At 53.3% G+C, this 17,928-nt stretch overlaps 1 protein-coding gene across 4 annotated transcripts in view; it reads right to left on the reverse strand.

The window, feature by feature from the left end:
* Positions 1–1,038: 1,038 nt before the first annotated feature.
* Mroh7 (maestro heat like repeat family member 7) overlaps positions 1,039–17,928 on the reverse strand; it is a 51,317-nt gene continuing 34,427 nt past the window's right edge. For all 4 annotated transcript variants that reach the window (XM_006977703.4, XM_076564642.1, XM_076564641.1 and 1 more), the window contains 9 exons: positions 17,455–17,592; positions 14,250–14,364; positions 10,616–10,756; positions 9,786–9,962; positions 9,165–9,320; positions 8,394–8,516; positions 4,449–4,551; positions 1,982–2,044; positions 1,039–1,444 (listed from right to left, as the gene is read on the reverse strand). In XM_006977703.4, coding sequence (XP_006977765.1) covers positions 1,200–1,444; positions 1,982–2,044; positions 4,449–4,551; positions 8,394–8,516; positions 9,165–9,320; positions 9,786–9,962; positions 10,616–10,756; positions 14,250–14,364; positions 17,455–17,592 — 1,261 coding nt within the window. In that variant the 3' untranslated portion in view covers positions 1,039–1,199. The remainder of the gene's footprint in view (positions 1,445–1,981; positions 2,045–4,448; positions 4,552–8,393; positions 8,517–9,164; positions 9,321–9,785; positions 9,963–10,615; positions 10,757–14,249; positions 14,365–17,454; positions 17,593–17,928) is intronic.

Raw genomic sequence — 17,928 nt, forward strand, 5'->3', positions numbered from 1 at the left:
AGCATACTTTTTTTCACTTAACACAAGGCTTGAGGTACCCATAGGGTTTAGCCTCCTGGATGGGTACCCAGCCTGACTCCTCACCTCACCTCACAGATAATACGACAACAGAGGTCTTCACACATGCCCCTATGGACCTGTGGGAAGATTACCCCAAGATGTATGCCTAGAGGTAGAATCCTTAGGTCGTGAATATTCATAAGCTCATTACTACTGACTAGTGACAGACTCTTCTTCAGACTAGCTGCATCAATCTGTTGCTGCAGCAGCAGTGCCCAGGGTTCCTACATCCCATGAAGAGAGAGTTTTCTAAAATTGGCATCTGCTCCTCTATCTCCCTTCTTAGCCCCCCACCTGCCTCCCCTCTGTCTCCTGGATGAAGTCTATCTCCTTTGCACAGCCTCCATGGCCTTGGGCCTGGCCCTTGCACCTCTCCTCTTGTTCTAGGTTCCATCTCACTGTGACCTTGAAGATGGTCTTTGGTCCTGTGTGCCCTGCTCTCCACCCAGAGATGCCCAAATGTGGCCACCTTTCCAAACCGCCTTGAGAAGTCTCTTCTCTGGCACCCCAGAATCCAGCTGATATACACAACCTCTGGATGCCACAGTCCCCATGTCTCCCTGCTGAGCTCAGCCTTTGCACTTTTGACCATTCAGGTATGGGGCTGTCCTGCTGTCCTGCGCACTCTAAGGTGTTTAACTGTGCCTGACACCTGGTCTCTACCTACCCGAGGTTAGTAGCATTGACACAACAAAGATGTCTTCAGATAGTTTTGCATTAGCAGTGGGCAATTATTGGGCAAAGACCCAAGGGTGAGACTCAGAGACCAGGGTCCCTGAATGTCATTGGTTGGAGTCTTTTCTTTCTTTTTCCCTTTCCACAAGGGCCACCTAAACCATTGCCCCTTCTGCTCTTATCGCTGGGGAAGGGAGCTGAGATGTCCAGGAGACCCCTGTGTGGACTTGGTCAAGCCCCTTCACCTCTCTGTGCCTTGGTGTCCCGTGGTACGACGTGAACAAAACAGTCTGCACACATCTGTAAATGTCAACTGAATCAACAAATGAAGGTCATGCTCTTTTCACAGACTCGTCAGAGTGAGGGCTACACAGGGACCCGGGGTCTCCCTCGTGAGGAAGCCATCTGAATGGAGAGGTTGACCATATGGTATTTACAGTGATCTGGCTGGGGGCTTTGGCATGTCACTGCTTCAAAGACATCTTCCAGGAGCTCAGTGCCTGCATGATCCAGGAGCGCCGCTGGTGGGAAGTGGGCAGGCTCTCACAGCTGGGGCTCCAGCGGTGCGTACTGGACGGGTCACACACCCATGAATCCCCGTGTGGCAGTGGCCAAGAGTTCCGCCAGCAACTGGCCATAATGTGGTCCTGGGCCTGGGCTGCGTAGATACAGACTGATGCTTCTGGATCGTGTCGCAAGAGCTCCAGAGCTGGGTTGGAGGGAGAGAAAGGCCACTTGTTTAGACAAGGTTCCTCCCTGGGCAAAGCTCAAAATTCATCCTTCCTTCCTAGCCTTGGCTTAGACACCCCTCTATGAAGCATCTCCCCAGCCCTTCAGATGGTCACATCTTTCAAAGCTTTGTGTGAAAATTCTGCCTCCTCTAGGGAGCCCTTCTGGAGGTCCCCAGCCTCCCTTCCTGCTCCCATCAATTCTCTCAGTTGCAAGATGAACCTGTGTCCCCTTAAACATTTAAACTATCCACCCTGTGCTAAATGGTTCGGGCTCTTGTTTTTGAGCCCCATTTGCTTAATGAAGTTACAAGCTGCCCAGGACGCTGTGCATTCTGCCTCTGGGTTGACCCCACAGTAGCTGACATTGCACTCACTGTAGCTAAAGCTTTAGCACAGCAGAACTGAACTGAGGCATCTTGCCCTGCCCCACGTCACTCTCTTTTCCTGTTACCCACCGTGATCCTGCTCATGGTCTCACCCCCTCGGCAATCTCACCAACCCAGGGCGTGACTTACTGGCTTTCACTTCACTCAGCTTCTCTTCAGTCATGATGTTCTCCATGCAGGGGACCAGGGACCCTGGATAATCCAAGAGGTGAAGGCATCCACCATGAAACCTCCCCCTCCCACTCTTGGACCTGATGGCCTCAGAGAATCTGCCTGCCCTCTTCCAGCCTCAGAGATGGCATGAAATGGGAGTTTCATATGGCCTGGGGGCAGATTCTCAACAGGAGTCCCAGGGAGGTGTTGGTCCAGTGGGCAGGATCGAACCAGGACAGCACAGGATCCTGGATATGGCCAGTGGACAGTGCCACCCTAGGCTAGGCCTTAGCTTCGTTATCTGTGACATGGAAAAGTACTGCCTCCCTGCCCAGTTTCCCCAGGGACTCTCAGCCCCTAGCCTCATACACCCGTCAGCCACAGCTGCAAGGGACCTCTGAGATGTCATTGCTCCATGTACCTAGGTCCCATGGTGCCTGGGTCCTGGTTATACCCCACCCTTCCCAGAGACCCTTCACTCATGTGTTTTCCTGGGGAGTTCCTGTTTGTCCTTGTATGTTAACTTCGGAAAGTGGCTCTCTGTAAAGTCCTTCCTGACCCTGACCCAGGCTGAGCCTGGTGCCTGCCTAGAGTCTTAGAGTCTCAGTGAGTTTCCTGTCTGCATACACCAAGTCTGTATTCACTGGGCCTGTAAACACTGGGACTATATGTCCTGGGCCTGTATACACTGAGCCTGTCTACACTGTGTCTGTATACACTGGGCCTGCATACCCTCAGCCTGTATACACTGTGCCTATATACACTGAGCCTGTATACACCGAGTCCATATACACTGGGCCTGTATACCCTGGACCTGTATACACTGAGTCTGTATATACTGGGCCTGTATACACTGGGCTTGTATACACTGAGTCTGTATACACTGGGCCTGTATACACTGAACCTGTCTACACTGTGTCTGTATATGCTGGGCCTGCAAACCCTCAGCCTGTATACACTGTGCCTATATACATTGAGCCTGTATACACTGGGCCTGTATACACTGAGTCTGTATATACTGGGCCTGTATACACTGAGTCTGTATACACTGAGTCTGTATACACTGAGCCTGTATACACTGGGCCTGTATACACTGAGTCTGTATACACTGGGCCTGTATACACTGAGTCTGTATACACTGGGCCTGTATACACTGAGTCTGTATACACTGGGTCTATAAACACTGAGTCTGTATACACTGGGCTTGTATACACTGGGTCTGTATACGCTGGGCCTGCATGCCCTCAGCCTGTATACACTGTGCCTATATACATTGAGCCTGTATACACTGGGTCTATAAACACTGAGTCTGTAAACACTGGGCCTCTAAACACAGGGTCTGTGTCCCCTGGGTGTAGTAGAATATTATCTTAAGGTGTGTTACTTTTGTTTAAGTTGCATTTCTTTAGCTCTGTGAAGCTGTGTTCCTGTGCCTGTCTAAAACACCTGATGGTCCGGGTGGTGGTGGCACACGCCTTTAATCTCAGCACTTGGGAAGCAGAGGCAGGCAGATCTCTGTGAGTTCGAGGCCAGCCTAGTCTCCAGAGCACAGGCCTTGGCGTTAGGTGTTACATTAACAGTTTTAGAAGTAGTTGGCTTGGAGCAAGATTGAAAGAAATCACCATGTGAGGAGCTGTCTCTGTGTTCAGACACATGCCATCAGTCCTAAGCCTCGCTCCTGTGTCCCAGCATTGGTCACATTAGTGGTCCCTTCACCCCTCCATCTCACCCCCCTCCTCACTCCCACCCACCCCAGCAGCTTGCTGTTTCTCTAACCTAGTCATCATGCCTGACAAAGAGCAGGGAATCATTTTCTAAACAAACCAATGAAGGGATGATAGGAACATGGATGGATGAAGGGATGTACAAACAGATAGGCAGATTGGTTAGTGGACGGATGGGCAGATGAGTAGATGGATGGGTAGATGGGTAGGTGGGTAGATGATGGACAGATGAGTGGATGGGTAGATAAAAGGATGGGAAAGTGCAGTTGGGAAAGTGCAGTGTGTGTGTGTGTGTGTGTGTGTGTGTGTGTGTGACATGGTGGGTGGGTAGATAGGTAGATGGATTAGTGGATGGGTAGAATGATAGTATATGAGTGGACTGGGTATGAGAAAGAGCAAATGAATTTAAAAGATACACTTAAAAAAAAGGGTCATTCTACAGAGGTCATCACCTCCAGGCCTCTCTGCAGGAAGGTCTCCTGACCCTGGTGAAGGGACTGTTATTATTTGGGCAGGGGAGAGTAGAAATAAAATATAGTAAATGTAGTATAGTGGTGTAGGAGAGGCAGCCCCAGATGCCATTAGAAGGGTCTTATGTAGAATCCTGAGCAAATAGAATCTGTAACCGATCTTTCCTCAGAGATTGGAACTCTGGGAAGCCCAGACTGGAACTCAGGCAGAGGCTTGACTGCGGGACTTGTTACACCAGAACCGGTTACCTATGAAGATGACAGAGGACTTCCGGAGGGAGGCCCGTGGGTTCTTGGCAAACTCCAGGCTCTGGCTAAGGAAAGTGAAGATGTTGTCTCGGTGCGAGTTCACCTGGAGTGAAGAGAAACCCCAAAGTGCTGGGCTCACTACCTCAAAACTGGGGGCAACCATTCTACCTGTCAGCGCTTCCCTGACCCTGTTCCTAAACATCCCTCCTGCCCAGATCTTTGCCCAGAGGCCCCCAGGGGCCAGACTTTGTCTTCTTTGAATTGACTGAAACCATCACTTCTAATGGCGTGCCAGCCCTGGGCCTCCCATCAATCCATGCCCGTGGTGGAACGGAGGAAAAGTTCCACATTGCAGATCTCACCAGAGATGACGTGGGGCCTGGCATGTGAATGGGAAACTGGGCTGGCCAGGATGAAAGACCGGAGCTACAGAGCAATGAGGAATTAGTGGGAGGATGGGGGAGTCTTAAAAGCCAGGCACACAGGAGGCATCCACTTGCACTGGAGAGTGCGAACGTTCACTCATGACTGGTAGTGACAAGCCATGCTTTGTGCAAGAGAGCCTGACAGAGACCATCAGGATGGCTCTAAGGCAGTTGTTCAGGTCAGAGCTACTGAGAGAAAAGAAAACTGATCTGTCCACTCTCTCATTGACAGCCTCTGCAGGTCAAAGCCAAAGTCTGAACTCCCCAGTCTGGCAGGCGAAGCCTTCTCAATCTTCCTGAGTCTGACATCTTCTCTTCACGGCCTCCACTGCCGAACTCATGATACTGTACAGCAAGGACATGGCCAGCCATAGCCAGCTCTGTGCCTTGTATGGGGATTGCTCCCCTCTCCTCTCCCCTCCCCTCTCCACCTAATAAATTGCCTCTCATCCTTCAAACCTCAGTTCAGATGCTGCCTCCCACTGAAGCCTTCCAAGACCCCCAGGGAGTGCTCATCCACTATTTTTGTTTGTTTTTCTCAAGACAGGATTTCTCTGTGTGCAGCCTTGGCTGTCTTGGAACTCAATCTGTACAACAGGCTAGCCTGGAACTCACAGAGATCTGCCTGCCTCTACCTCCCGAGTGCTGGGATTAAAGGCGCATGCGCCACCACCTCCACCAGGCTATCCACCATTCTTAACGCTTCTGCAGCATCTCGCACATCCTCAGCCATGGTACCCGGAACTGGAGCTTTTAATTGTACGCCCTTTCCCACATTGTATATGGAGCTCTTCCAAGATAAGGGAACCTTTCACTCAGCTCAGAGTCCTCAGCGTCCTGGACAGGACTTGTATTGAGGCTGGTGGCCAGAAACTGTTAGAAGAGCAGTTCCCAACCTGTGGGTCCCAACGCCCTTCACAGGGGTCACCTAAGACCACTGGAAAACACAGATATTTAATTATGATTCATAAGAGTAGCAAAATTACAATTATGAAGTAGCAATATGAACAATTTTATGGCTTTGGGGGAGGGCGCATGTCACCACAACATGAGGAACTGTATTCAAGTGTCCCGGCATCAGGGAGGTTGAGAACCACTGTGCTAGATAAATGAATGAATGAACTGTAGTTGATTAGTTCATTGATTAACAATAAGTCGCTGGTCTCTTCTTAAAGCTACGACTAGAGGTGAACTTCCTTGTATTCATTTTTTTAAAGACAGGGTTTCATGTAGCCCACACTGGCATCCTGCAGGCACCACATCCACACCACCACATCCACACCACCACGCTGGGTTTATGGGGTCCTAAGGGTCTAGCCTAGGGTCTCAAGCATGCTAGGCAGGTACTCTACTGAGCTGTAGTACTCAGCCCAAGAACTTAACTTTCTCGTGAGCACAGCTGTTAAAAATCAAAGAAGAAAGTGAGACTCCAGAGCGATCAGCCACGGAAGTACAAACTGACAGCCACAAACTCCAAACGGTCTACAGAGCGGTGCCGAGTACAATGTATATAGTTTGTTTCTTTGTTTGTCTTTTGTTTGTTTATTTGCTTTTCAGACAGAGTCTCCCTCTCTAGCACAAGATGGACTCAGACTCCTAGCAGTCCTCCTGCCCCAGCCTCTCAAGTGCTAGGGTTATACCCAGCTTAACCCAGTGCTTTCTTTTATGTGTGTATGTGTGTGCATGTTCGTGTGTGAGGGTGAATGTATGTACAGGGGTGTGTGTGCACAGGCATGCACAAGGATGCTCCTGTCACTGGAAATACTGCCTGGGAGATTGTATTGCCGAAAGGGAGCCGTGGCTCAGTCTTACAACCATTTTTTCTCTGGACATTTGTGTTGGGTGGGGCACTGGGAGCCCCACGGGTCTCACTTCAGATGGGAAGGGTTCATTCCCAGGCTCTGGACATAAGCTGGGCTGAAAACTGCCTGGGCCGAGGTCATGTCCCTTTTCACCAGGCCTGGGACCCAGTCACAGATGGACTCCAAAGAATAAAGATCTAACCTCAGCTATACCAGGGCACATACCTGTGGCTCCAGCTGTCTAGGAAGCTAAGACAAGAGGATCACTCAACTCTTAAGAGTTCAAGGTCAGCCTGGACAACACAGTGAGACCCTGTCTCAACAATAGAAAACCAACAAGTGAGCTGACCCCTGGTGCCAGTTTGGAAAAGTCAGTCCAGGGTTGTCTGGGAACTCACAAACCATACCACAGCTCCACTTCCTGACCTGCTCCCTGCTCCCCCCCCTCCCCCAAGGCTGATGCCATCAGGACTCCCTCCTGTGTGCCATGACAACAGGGAAGAGAGAGTGGGACTAGATGGCACCCCTCCCCAGATGTTCCGTGACCCACAGTGACACCCCACAGCATGTGTGTGGCTGACTCCCTGCTTAGCTATTCACAGATCACTGAGAAAGGAGGTCCGAGAAAGTGTGACCGCGAATGTCATTCCTCAGCACAGAGATCTCCTAGCCCTCTGAGACCACTGTAAATCTGCAGGGTCATGGTGAGCATTCAGCATTTCTCAGCATTTCCAACACCCCAGAAACCTTACCCCCAGCACCCCCACCCTGTGGGCGTACCCATAAGACGCCTGTCACTAGAAACACTGCGGGGGAAATTCTCTTGCAGAAATGGAAGCCAAAAGGCCAGGTCTGGTGGCACACACCTTTAATCCCAGCACTCAGGAGGCTGAGACAAGAGGATCACTGTGAGTTCACGGCCAGCGTGGGCCACATAGTGAGTTCCAGGCCAGGTTGAGACATGTAGTAAAACCATGTCTCAAAAAATTTAAAAGAGGAAAAGAAAAGGCAGACATCTAGGCAGAAGATCCAATATCGATAGGCTGGAGCTGTAACTCAGTGGTAGAGCCCTTGCCTAGCATGCAGGAGGTTACAGGTTTGGTCCCTAGCCCCTGACACACACACACACACACACACACACACACACACACACACACACACACAGGAGTACAGAGAGAGTGCAGATAGATATAGATGATAGATAGATAGATAGATAGATAGATAGATAGATAGATAGATAGATAGATAGATGAATGATGGATAGATAGATACATAGATAGATAGATAGATAGATAGATAGATAGATAGATAGATAGATAGATGAATGATGGATAGATGATAGATAGATAGATAGATAGATAGATAGATGATAGATAGATAGATAGATAGATAGATAGATAGATAGATAGATAGATAGATGAATGATGGATAGATGATAGATAGATGAGAGAGGGGGGGGGATATAGATAGACGATATAGATAGACATAGCTCCAACAGCTTGATGGCCATTGTAGGTATCCAGTGATTCAGATAGGGGGTGGATTCTAGAAGGGGAGAGGGAGGAAAAGTCAGAAATGGAGATGAATGCTTAAGAGCCAATGGCTTGGAGACCGTAACGTGAACTGCCAGTCAGAGTATGAAACAAAGGAGGAGGAAAGGATGACTCCTGGCCTCCAACACCCTCGTGAAGAGTCATTATCATACAGGAAGCACTCACAAGATACTTGCAGATTTTGGCCACTGTCTGTAGATGGTTGTCCCAGGGCTTCTGGCTGTAAGCCCTCTTTGGCAAATCCCAATCCATGAAGCAAGAACAGCGGAACAGGGTCTTCACACATTTCTGTAGACCAATGGGAAGAAATTATCAGCAGTGTGCAATTCCAGGACAGCAGACCTCCAGGGGGGAAATGCATGCAACAACTAGATTTGGGGGCTAAGGAGACGGCTCAGTGGGTAAAGGTGCTTACCACTCAAGCCTGGCGACCTGAGTTCAATCCCCAGAACCCAAGTAAAAGTAGAAGGAGGGAATCAGCTCCACAGAGTGGTTCTTCGCCCTCCATGTGCACACTGCGGCATGTGTGCCCACACTCATACATCACACACACACACACACAATCTTTTAGTTGAAGTTTGGAAAAGCAAGTCCTGTGTGAAAGGTGCAAAGGGAAGCATTGCAGATATCGCCCAGTGGTAGAGCGCTGGTCTTACATGCATGAAGCCTAAGAAAGGCTTAATTCCCAGTATTGGAAATAAATAAATAAATAAATAAATAAATAAATAAATAAATAAATAAATAAATAAATAAATGATAGGAAGAGAAGAAAGGCACAAGGGAAGCCGGCTGTCTGAAGGGGCAATTCTGTCCAAGATGCCTCTAGAAAACACACCTGGCTGGACAATAACGGCTTTCCATGGACTGGCCTCAGTCCTGGCTTGGGTCTGTAAAGAAGATGCCCCTTCAGGACCAGATGCCTGTGCCCGCTCTCACCTGGCCCACCTTGGCGTTGCCCTCCTGCATGATGAGAAGCAAGGGCAACAGCGTGCTGGTCAGCTGCTCCTTCAAGGCTTGGGTGCGGGGCACCCGAAGCTTCTGGACCACTTTTCCATATATATTGATGCAGGGGACTCGGACCTCTTCTCTTGCCTGGGACAAACAGGAGGCTCAGGGGAGGGGCCTGTCACTCAGGAGGAGGCTCCTTGGCCTTCCTATCCCTCATTTGTAGAACCTTCTTGGCACAAAGACAGAGAAGAGCCCAGGCCCCGTGGTAGAGCTGACATGGGCCAGCTCCCTCCTCACTGGGCCAAGGCCTGATGCTCACCATTCTTCCCAGCCAGGTCCCACTATTCTAAAGATGCCTTCGTGTCAACTGGGAAAATGTCCCTCTCAGTGGGACTGCCAAAAATGGTCCCCCGTTAGGCCAACCTTCCCCAGGAAAACTGATCGCAAAAGAACTTCCTTCTGGAAAAGCAGTTGGGTCAAGGTGCCCCTTCCTCTAATCTGGATCAGCTCTGCCCAGACCCCAGTGTGGTGGGGTAGATGGGAGATTATTGCAACCCCAGGTAGTGACTGACCTCCTCTTCCCACCCTTCTCCCCTCCCAATGCCTTACATCACTGAAGTGAGGCAGCAGGATCTGCAGCATCTCCACATAGACCGAGCTGTCCAGCTTCCTGCTCTGCCCCTTGAAGATGGCGTTGAGGTCATGGACAGCCTCCACCACCAGCGCACCATCCATGTTCTTCAGGCACTTGACCATGGAGGGCAGCAGAGCCTGCACCTTGGCCATCTGTGGGGACGGGAGCAGGGAGGAGGGGGTTCTGCCTGGGCCAGCAGAGAGGAGAGCCAGCCTCCCCTTCACACAAGGCCGAGGCAGCCTAGCCCGACTTCACCTCCAGGCCCTGCCTGTACCTTGCCACCTCCTCTGAACCCCCTCCCTGGCTGTTCCCTAAAGCCTTCTTTGGTCGCCTTGATTCCCTCCTGCCAGGTTGCTGAACCCCTTCTGGCTTTTTCCTCTCTGGCCCCAGGTGGATGGCACCCTATATCGCAAGTTAGCTTTCTGAGTCTACGTCCTGTCCCTTCTTCCAAGCCATGTCACCAGCTTCAACAGTACAGAAGCAGTAGAGAAAAATGGGCAGTTTCTACAATGCTAAGCTTATACCATCCTGCTAGACCCACAGAATAGGAATAATGACTGCCCTCCCTTCCCTTCTACACATTGCCTATAGGGACATTGTGCAAAATCTGGACCAGGAAATGTTGACAAAGAACATGATACATAGGGATTGTGTTGGCAGATCCATTTTATAGATGGGACCACTGAGGGTAGGCAGACACAGGCTCTGATTCCAGCCACCAGCATCTGATAGAATGACAGATAAGCCCGCCCGTCCTCCAGCCCAGGGCCTGGCAGAGCTGGGCTTCCCTCAACCCACTACTCACCTTCTCAGACCTCTGGGCCAGGATGACCAGGCCCCGGATGGACAACACCTTCATGACAGGGTCACGGTGGCTCAGGCCTTCCGCCATCCGCCCCAGGGAGTACTCCTCAGGGATGCGGCGCACCTGCTCCATGTGGAACAGCTGAGAGAGCACACATCACTGACTCCTGAGCGGAGGGGTACCTGGCCCACTGTCCCCCTGGGACTCCCCGGGTCCGCCTCCACCTGGAGCTGTGGACTTGGAAAACCAATGGCTGCTGGTGCTTTTCCCCCTCGTAGTCATCAGGAACTAATGGGAATACTAGCTGAAGTTGTCTCTCTCTTGTGCCTCCGCGTCACCTGGCTCCTGCCTCCTGCCTGCCTCTCTGCCCTCCCCCAGTCTTTTTTTTTTTTTTTTTTTTTAGGATTTATTTATTTATTTTGTATACAGCATGCATGACTACAGGCCAGAAGAGGGCACCAGATCTCATTACAGATGGTTGTGAGCCACCATGTGGTTGCTGGGAATTGAACTCAGGACCTCTGGAAGAGCAGCCAGTGTTCTTAACCTCTGAGCCATCTCTCCAGCCCCCCTCCTCCAGTCTTTGTTCACAAATCTGCTGCCCACATTCCCACACTAGCCAGCATCTTCCACCACTCCTCAGATGACCAGGCCAGCTTGTCCCTTCTGTGCCAGCAGGATGCCCTTCGGCTAGGACAGCGACCTGTGCGGTCACTGCCATACCTGCCTAGCTCCTTCCAAAACTCAGCCCCAGATTGAGTCCCAGAAACTCTGGGCATCCTCCTGAGGCAGCAATAGAAGCCTCAGTGCTCCATCTGCCCTTCCGTCCCCCTGGACATCTGTGGCCTTCCTATAGGACAAAAGCTCAGCCAACGCTTTGCGGGGCATCACTCAGTCTAAGAGTTGGCGTGGGGTGTGTGTTCACTGCGTGAATCAAGTCCTCCCCTCCTGAGGCCTGCTCCTCTTCCATGTGCCCATTGCGGGATCAACACCATCATCAGCGAAAACCCACCCTCGTCTCCCTCTTCTGCCTCATATCCCCCCTTCCTTCAGCAGCCAGTAGGCATTGGTTCTCGCCACCTCGTCCTCACAAACGACACTCTAGCACCTTGGCTGCCTCTGTAGAGAGCCGTGTCTATGAGACCGGGAGTACCGGGAGGAGGAGCTGGTGGAGAGGGCAGGATCACCAGTTAACCAGAGGAGACAGAGGGACCACACCGCTGCTGCTGCTGTCTGTCTGTCTGTCTGTCCATGCAAGCTACACAGGCCTGCTGTACACCAGGCGGTGGCCGGGCCTGAGACACAGGGGATAATGGCCCCTGTCTCTTTTACTTGCCGCGTTGGAAATAAGACCCAGGGTAAGCCCTCTGCCACTGAGCCCCATCTCCTAGGTAACACTGACAATTCAGTTAATTAATTAATTAGTTACTCTTGGAGACAAGGTTCTCACTCTGTAGCCTGTGTTGGACTAGAACTCATTATGTACCCCAAAGCTAGCCTTGAACTCAGAGTAATCCTCCTGCCTCAGCCTTCCAAGAGCTGGGATTACGGGCATGAGATACCATAGACTCACTGATGAGTCTGGGAAAAACTGCCACTGGGAACAAAAGGTACACAAGTAATCATGGAAAGGGGACTCTGGGTGTCTAGTTGTGACATCTGAGTTCAGGGAACATGGAGGTACTGGGTCCACTGAGATACAAGCTCCTCTCCCGAGGAGGAGGGAAAAGCCTGGCCTGGGATCCCTTGCCCTGGAAACAAGGATGCTGCTTAGGGCTCCAGGTCTGACAAGGTCTGGCCCCTACCCTGTCCCCAGAGAACCTGCTGGCAGTCATAAGCAAACTCAAAGAGCCAGCAGGGTGGAGGAGTGAGTCAGGAACACGTGGTCGGACTCACCGAGCTGAGTGACCTCTGACCTCGCCTGTCTCTGGACAACACAATCCCTTCTGTGGAATTGCAGATTTTGGAATAACACAAGGAAGAGATAGGCAGTGTGGACACACGACATGTCCACAAGGATAACATCTCACCAGGTCACAGAGGCCAGAAGAACTGAGCCGAGCTGGGGCTGGAACCCAGAAACTCTGACCCCAATACCTGTCTGCCTCTCTGGAGGTGACAGGCTCCGCTAGCGCTACAGAGCCAGGGAAAGCACTCTCTCTCTCAAGCACTTGCCGGCCATCCAGGCCCCGCTGTGGAGGCCCTCCCAGGGCTGGGCCTGGTGCTACAATCTAAACACGGCCCCTGCTCCCTGACCTCACAGTCTGGAGAGGCAGAAACGTTTTAAGAAACAATGTGCTTCAAGAATGCTCATTTGGCAAACTGTACTCGCCTGTTGAGGTCCAGCTTAAATGCCGCCTCCTCCAGGAAGCCTTTCTGTCCTTCCCACTACCTAGGAAGGCAGGAAGCCAGCCCCACTCTACACACTCAGGTGAAACCCTGGAGCCCCCGGAATGACAGCTGCCAGACGAGTGAGCAGGGACCACAGCAGGTCCATAATGTCACTCCACAGATAGAGGTTGGACAAAATGGGGTGCATGCACCAAGTGGGGTGTTCTCAGCCTCTTTGAGGGACAGCTGATGGTTACATCCTGGAGAAGCTTGGAGATGCTAGAAAATTGCTGGGCACAAAAGCCCAGCTCTCTGGCTTAGGTGAGATGCTGTGAACATTTGAAGACAGACGACAGAAGGTCTCTCTGCTGGGGAGGACCAGAGGGCTCCTGTTTGATGGGGATGGGGGGGGCAAGGGAAGGCCCCCCGATGGAGAAGGTGAAAAGTCCTGGAGTTACGCGATTGTGATCGCACAGCCACAGGAAGGGACTCAGTACCCCTGAGCACTTCAAATGGCCTTGTGCCCTGTATTTTGTGTGGTGATTTTACCGCAATAAACTAAGGAAGAGAGGGGGCGCCGTGGAGGAGTTAGAGCCAAAGGTGTGGGCTTGAATTCTGGATCTGCCGTTTGGGCCTTGGGGAAGAGACTGTGCCTCGGTTGCCCTCTGAAGCAGCCATGAACTAGGATCTCAGTTACGGAATTTGAGGGAGGATGAGATGAGTCAATTAGTGTAAGGCTCGGAGAGCAAACTGGGAGGACAGTAAGTGCTCAATAAACACCGGCCATGGCTGTGAGCGTGCATCGCCCTTCTGCAGCCCGGAGAGGACTTCCCGACCCCTGACTCATCTCCTGGACCCGCCTGGCACTTCCTGCCACACTCACGCTGACGATGCCCCTCCCCCCAGTCTCCTGCTCTCCCATGACTGCCCCCCGGGCTTAATGTAAGCCACACGATGGCACCCCACATTGTAACTGGGGTGTTCTCTGTCTTCCCTGCCACACTGAGAGGTCAAGGTCAAGGCCACAGTGAGGTCAAGGTCACATGGGTATCTCTGGTGCACCTGACACATGGTGGTGCCCAGCAAAGGTTAATGGGTGCCCGGAGCTTTTGGAGAGTCTGGAAGAGTGGGGTACAGGGGTGCAGAGGAGGAGACACAGGAGAAAGACCTATGGGGCCCTCATATCGAAGAGAAATGAAGATCCCGGGAAGGCTTTGAAAACTGTAAAGTGCTGTTCCCCAGGGAAATGACCATGATGTGACTCAAGGTCCTGAATAACCCTCCCCAGGTCCCCAGGGAGTACCTCCACAAAGAAGGCGGTGGCCGTGATCTTGTGTTTCTCGTCGCCTCTCTCCAAGAGCGGGATGAGCAGGTAGAGGATGCGGCACAGCTCCTGGCATGAGTAGTTCACCATGGCCCTAGGGAGGGCAGACCCTCAGGCTCCCAGACCACAAGGCCTGCTGCTGGAGGTCTAACAGTGACACTCCAGACCCTGGCCGGCCAGGGTCACCTCGGTTCTGTGACCTCAGCCTTTCCCCTGGATGATGGCTCAGAGTCAGTTGCACTGAGCTGCTTCTTTATAGAGGTGGGGGAATGAAGCCCAGGGTGAGGAGACTGGGCGGAGGGCGGAGGGCAAATCGGTAAGATGGACACACACAAGCCCTCCCAGGTGTGAGATTTCGCTGCTGCCAGCCAGCGCCAGCCAGCCTCCCTCCTTGTCATTCCATGGGCTCTCCACGCCACCACCCTCCCAAACAGGCTGCTTTAAACAGCCCCAGTTCCCAGAGGGAGCTAAGGCTCTGAAGGGCGCTGGCTCAGCCCTCAGAGCTGGGGAGCGGCAGAGCTGTGGCCCAAGTTCCTGCTCCAGCTGCCTCCCTCATCTCACTGAGACAGCGGGTGATCGAAGTACCCCCACCCCCACCGCCAGCATCAGCACCACATGGAAACTGCCTGAGGGCACCTTCTCAGGACCCCAGCCCAGACCCACTGAGGGGAGAATGCAGGGCAGAGTGCTGCCCGCCAAGGTGACCTGATGTTTGCTCTCCTGTGAGGACGATGCACAGTTCTCCACGGGTCACTGAATCTAGGAGAGTATCTGTCACGTACGGACTTGAAGCTGAGAGAGTCTGGGTTCAAATCCTGACCCCAGCATTTGCTGTGTGATTTGGGACAGGCACTTAACATCTCTGGGCCTCCCTTTCCTCCCGTTTAACCCCGAGGTAGTCATGGTACTGTTTCTTTGGTGCTGGTAAGACCCTAAAGGGAGCAGTTCATGCCCTTTTTGCATGGTGACCTGAGAACAGTTAGCGCTCCATGGAGTGACTGTGTGTGGAGCCCCAGGAGAGAGCCTCTTGTAGCAGGAGTCACAGCACCAGAACAGAAGTCAGGATGCCCTCTGTGAGCAGGGGAGGGTGTGTGTGTTTGGAGAGGAAGCACCAGTCTGGGCCAGGGTGGGAAGGTCGGGGTGGGAAGGCCGGGGTGGGAAGGCCGGGGTGGGAAGGCCCAGGGTGGGAAGGCCCAGGGTGGGAAGGCCCAGGGTGGGAAGGCCCAGGGTGGGAAGGCCAGGGTGGGAAGGCCAGGGTGGGAAGGTCGGGGTAGGAAGGCCAGGGTGGGAAGGCCGGGGTGGGAAGGCCAGGGTGGGAAGGCCGGGGTGGGAAGGCCAGGGTGGGAAGGCCGGGGTGGGAAGGCCCAGGGTGGGAAGGCCAGGGTGGGAAGGCCAGGGTGGGAAGGCCGGGGTGGGAAGGCCCAGGGTGGGAAGGCCCAGGGTGGGAAGGCCCAGGGTGGGAAGGCCAGGGTGGGAAGGCCAGGGTGGGAAGGTCAGGGTGGGAAGGCCAGGGTGGGAAGGTCGGGGTGGGAAGGCCAGGGTGGGAAGGCCCAGGGTGGGAAGGCCCAGGATGGGAAGGCCAGGGTGGGAAGGCCAGGGTGGGAAGGCCAGGGTGGGAAGTTCAGGGTGGGAAGGCCAGGGTGGGAAGGCCAGGGTGGGAAGGCCCAGGGTGGGAAGGCCAGGGTGGGAAGGCCAGGGTGGGAAGGTCAGGGTGGGAAGCCCAGGGTGGGAAGGCCCAGGGTGGGAAGGCCAGGGTGGGAAGGCCAGGGTGGGAAGGTCAGGGTGGGAAGGTCAGGGTGGGAAGGCCCAGGGTGGGAAGGTCAGGGTGGGAAGGCCAGGGTGGGAAGGCCCAGGGTGGGAAGGCCAGGGTGGGAAGGCCAGGGTGGGAAGGCCAGGGTGGGAAGGCCCAGGGTGGGAAGGCCAGGGTGGGAAGGCCAGGGTGGGAAGGCCAGGGTGGGAAGGCCAGGGTGGGAAGGCCAGGGTGGGAAGGAGACTTGGCGGAGGGCACAGGGCAAATCACTCTACCACTTCCTAGCCGTGTGGCCTTGGGTAAATGACCCAGATGCGTTCCTGTGCGAAACACACACAGTCTCCATAATAGTAGCTACCTTCTCGTTCTCTCTCTTGTTTTTCTTTTTCTTTTCTTTTTGTTTGTTTGTTTGAGACAGGGTTTCTTCGTGTAATTCTGGTGACTAGATCCCCCTCTGTAGCCCAGGCTGGCCTCGAACTCACAGAGATCCGCCTGGCTCTGCCTCCCGAGTGCTGGGATTAAAGGCCTGTGCCACCACCCGGCTGCCTGTGCTGCTATTGTTCCAGCCTAAACTTAGACTCCAGCTCTCAGAGGCAAGTCTTTCTAGCGTTTCCCTACTAGCCACGGGGACAGAGGTCAGAGTGGAGCATCATACAGAGGTGTTCCAGCTGGGAGGCTGCTGAGGTTCCAATTCAGGCAGCCCCACCTCCATGGCCACTTTCTCTAAGGGCTCAGTTACCCCACCATGCCTGTGTTAGTGCAAGAGCAAAGATCACAGCCTGGAAAGGGAGGGAGATTTTTGTTTTGTTTTGTTTGTTTGGGGCAGGGTCTCCCTATGTAGCTCTGGCCGTCCTGGAACTCACTTTGGAGACCAGGCTGGCCTTGAACTCACAGAGCTCTGTCTGCCTCTGCCTCCTGAGTGCTGGGATTAAAGGCGGGCACTATCATGCCAGGCTGAAGAAGGGAGCTTTGAAGTAAACTCTTTTTACATTTTTAATTTATTCTGCGTGCATGTGCGTGTGAGTGGGTGAGCGTGCCACGGCGCACATGTGGAGGTCAGAGGGCAACTAGTGGGAGCTGGGTTTTGCCTTCCGTCATGTGGGTCCAGGGAATTGAACTCAGGTCGTCAGCCTTGGCGGCAAGCGCCTCTACCTACTGAGCCATCTCACCAAGCCACAAGAGGGAGCAAACGCCATCATTTCAGGGATCTACGAACTCAAGGAACCATTGGGGCCAAGTTTGCCTCCCAAGGGTGAACGGCATCATTCACACGGGTGTCGTCCCCCTGCTAGGAGGACAGCATCCCCAAGCTGCAGGGAACGAACGAGAGGGGAACAAACGCTGTTGCTCGGAGATGCGAGCTTGGGTCTGTTTGAAGACCTGGGGGTCCGCCCTGTCCCCCCCACCCCACCCCACTGAGGTACTGCAGCTCACCTTGCCAGCAGGGACACTCCCCGGTAGTGGTTCTCTGCCTGGCCCATGAACTCCCAGCCACCCTGCTCCTCCAGAAACGCCGACTCGTAAGAGCAGCCCATTTTCAGGAGCAGGGTTTTCACCACCTTCACCATCCAGCTGCCAAGACAAGGGGGTAGAGGCTCCTGGACCCGGGGTGCCTTCTTCTCGGCCCCTCTCGCCAAGCCTGCTCTCCATCCCCCAAGCTTCCTCTCTACCACGCTGTTAGCAGCGTGCTCTGGAACCACAGACGATGACTCCTTACAGATAACACGTTGCTTTCAGACCAGGAGAGGAAACCGAAGCGAAGTCCCCTTTCCACCTCCCCCCTTTCTCAGGGGCCTTGCTTCCTGGAGGAGCTGGCTGGCCAAGCTTCCTTAGCCTTCCTCTCCTATGTCTTGCCTCTTCCCTTCTCCCCTCCCCATCAAGCCATGGCTATCTTGGCAGCCTGTGGGA

This window comes from Peromyscus maniculatus, chromosome 2 (genome assembly GCF_049852395.1).
Source record: "Peromyscus maniculatus bairdii isolate BWxNUB_F1_BW_parent chromosome 2, HU_Pman_BW_mat_3.1, whole genome shotgun sequence".
NCBI classification, from domain to species: domain Eukaryota; kingdom Metazoa; phylum Chordata; class Mammalia; order Rodentia; family Cricetidae; genus Peromyscus; species Peromyscus maniculatus.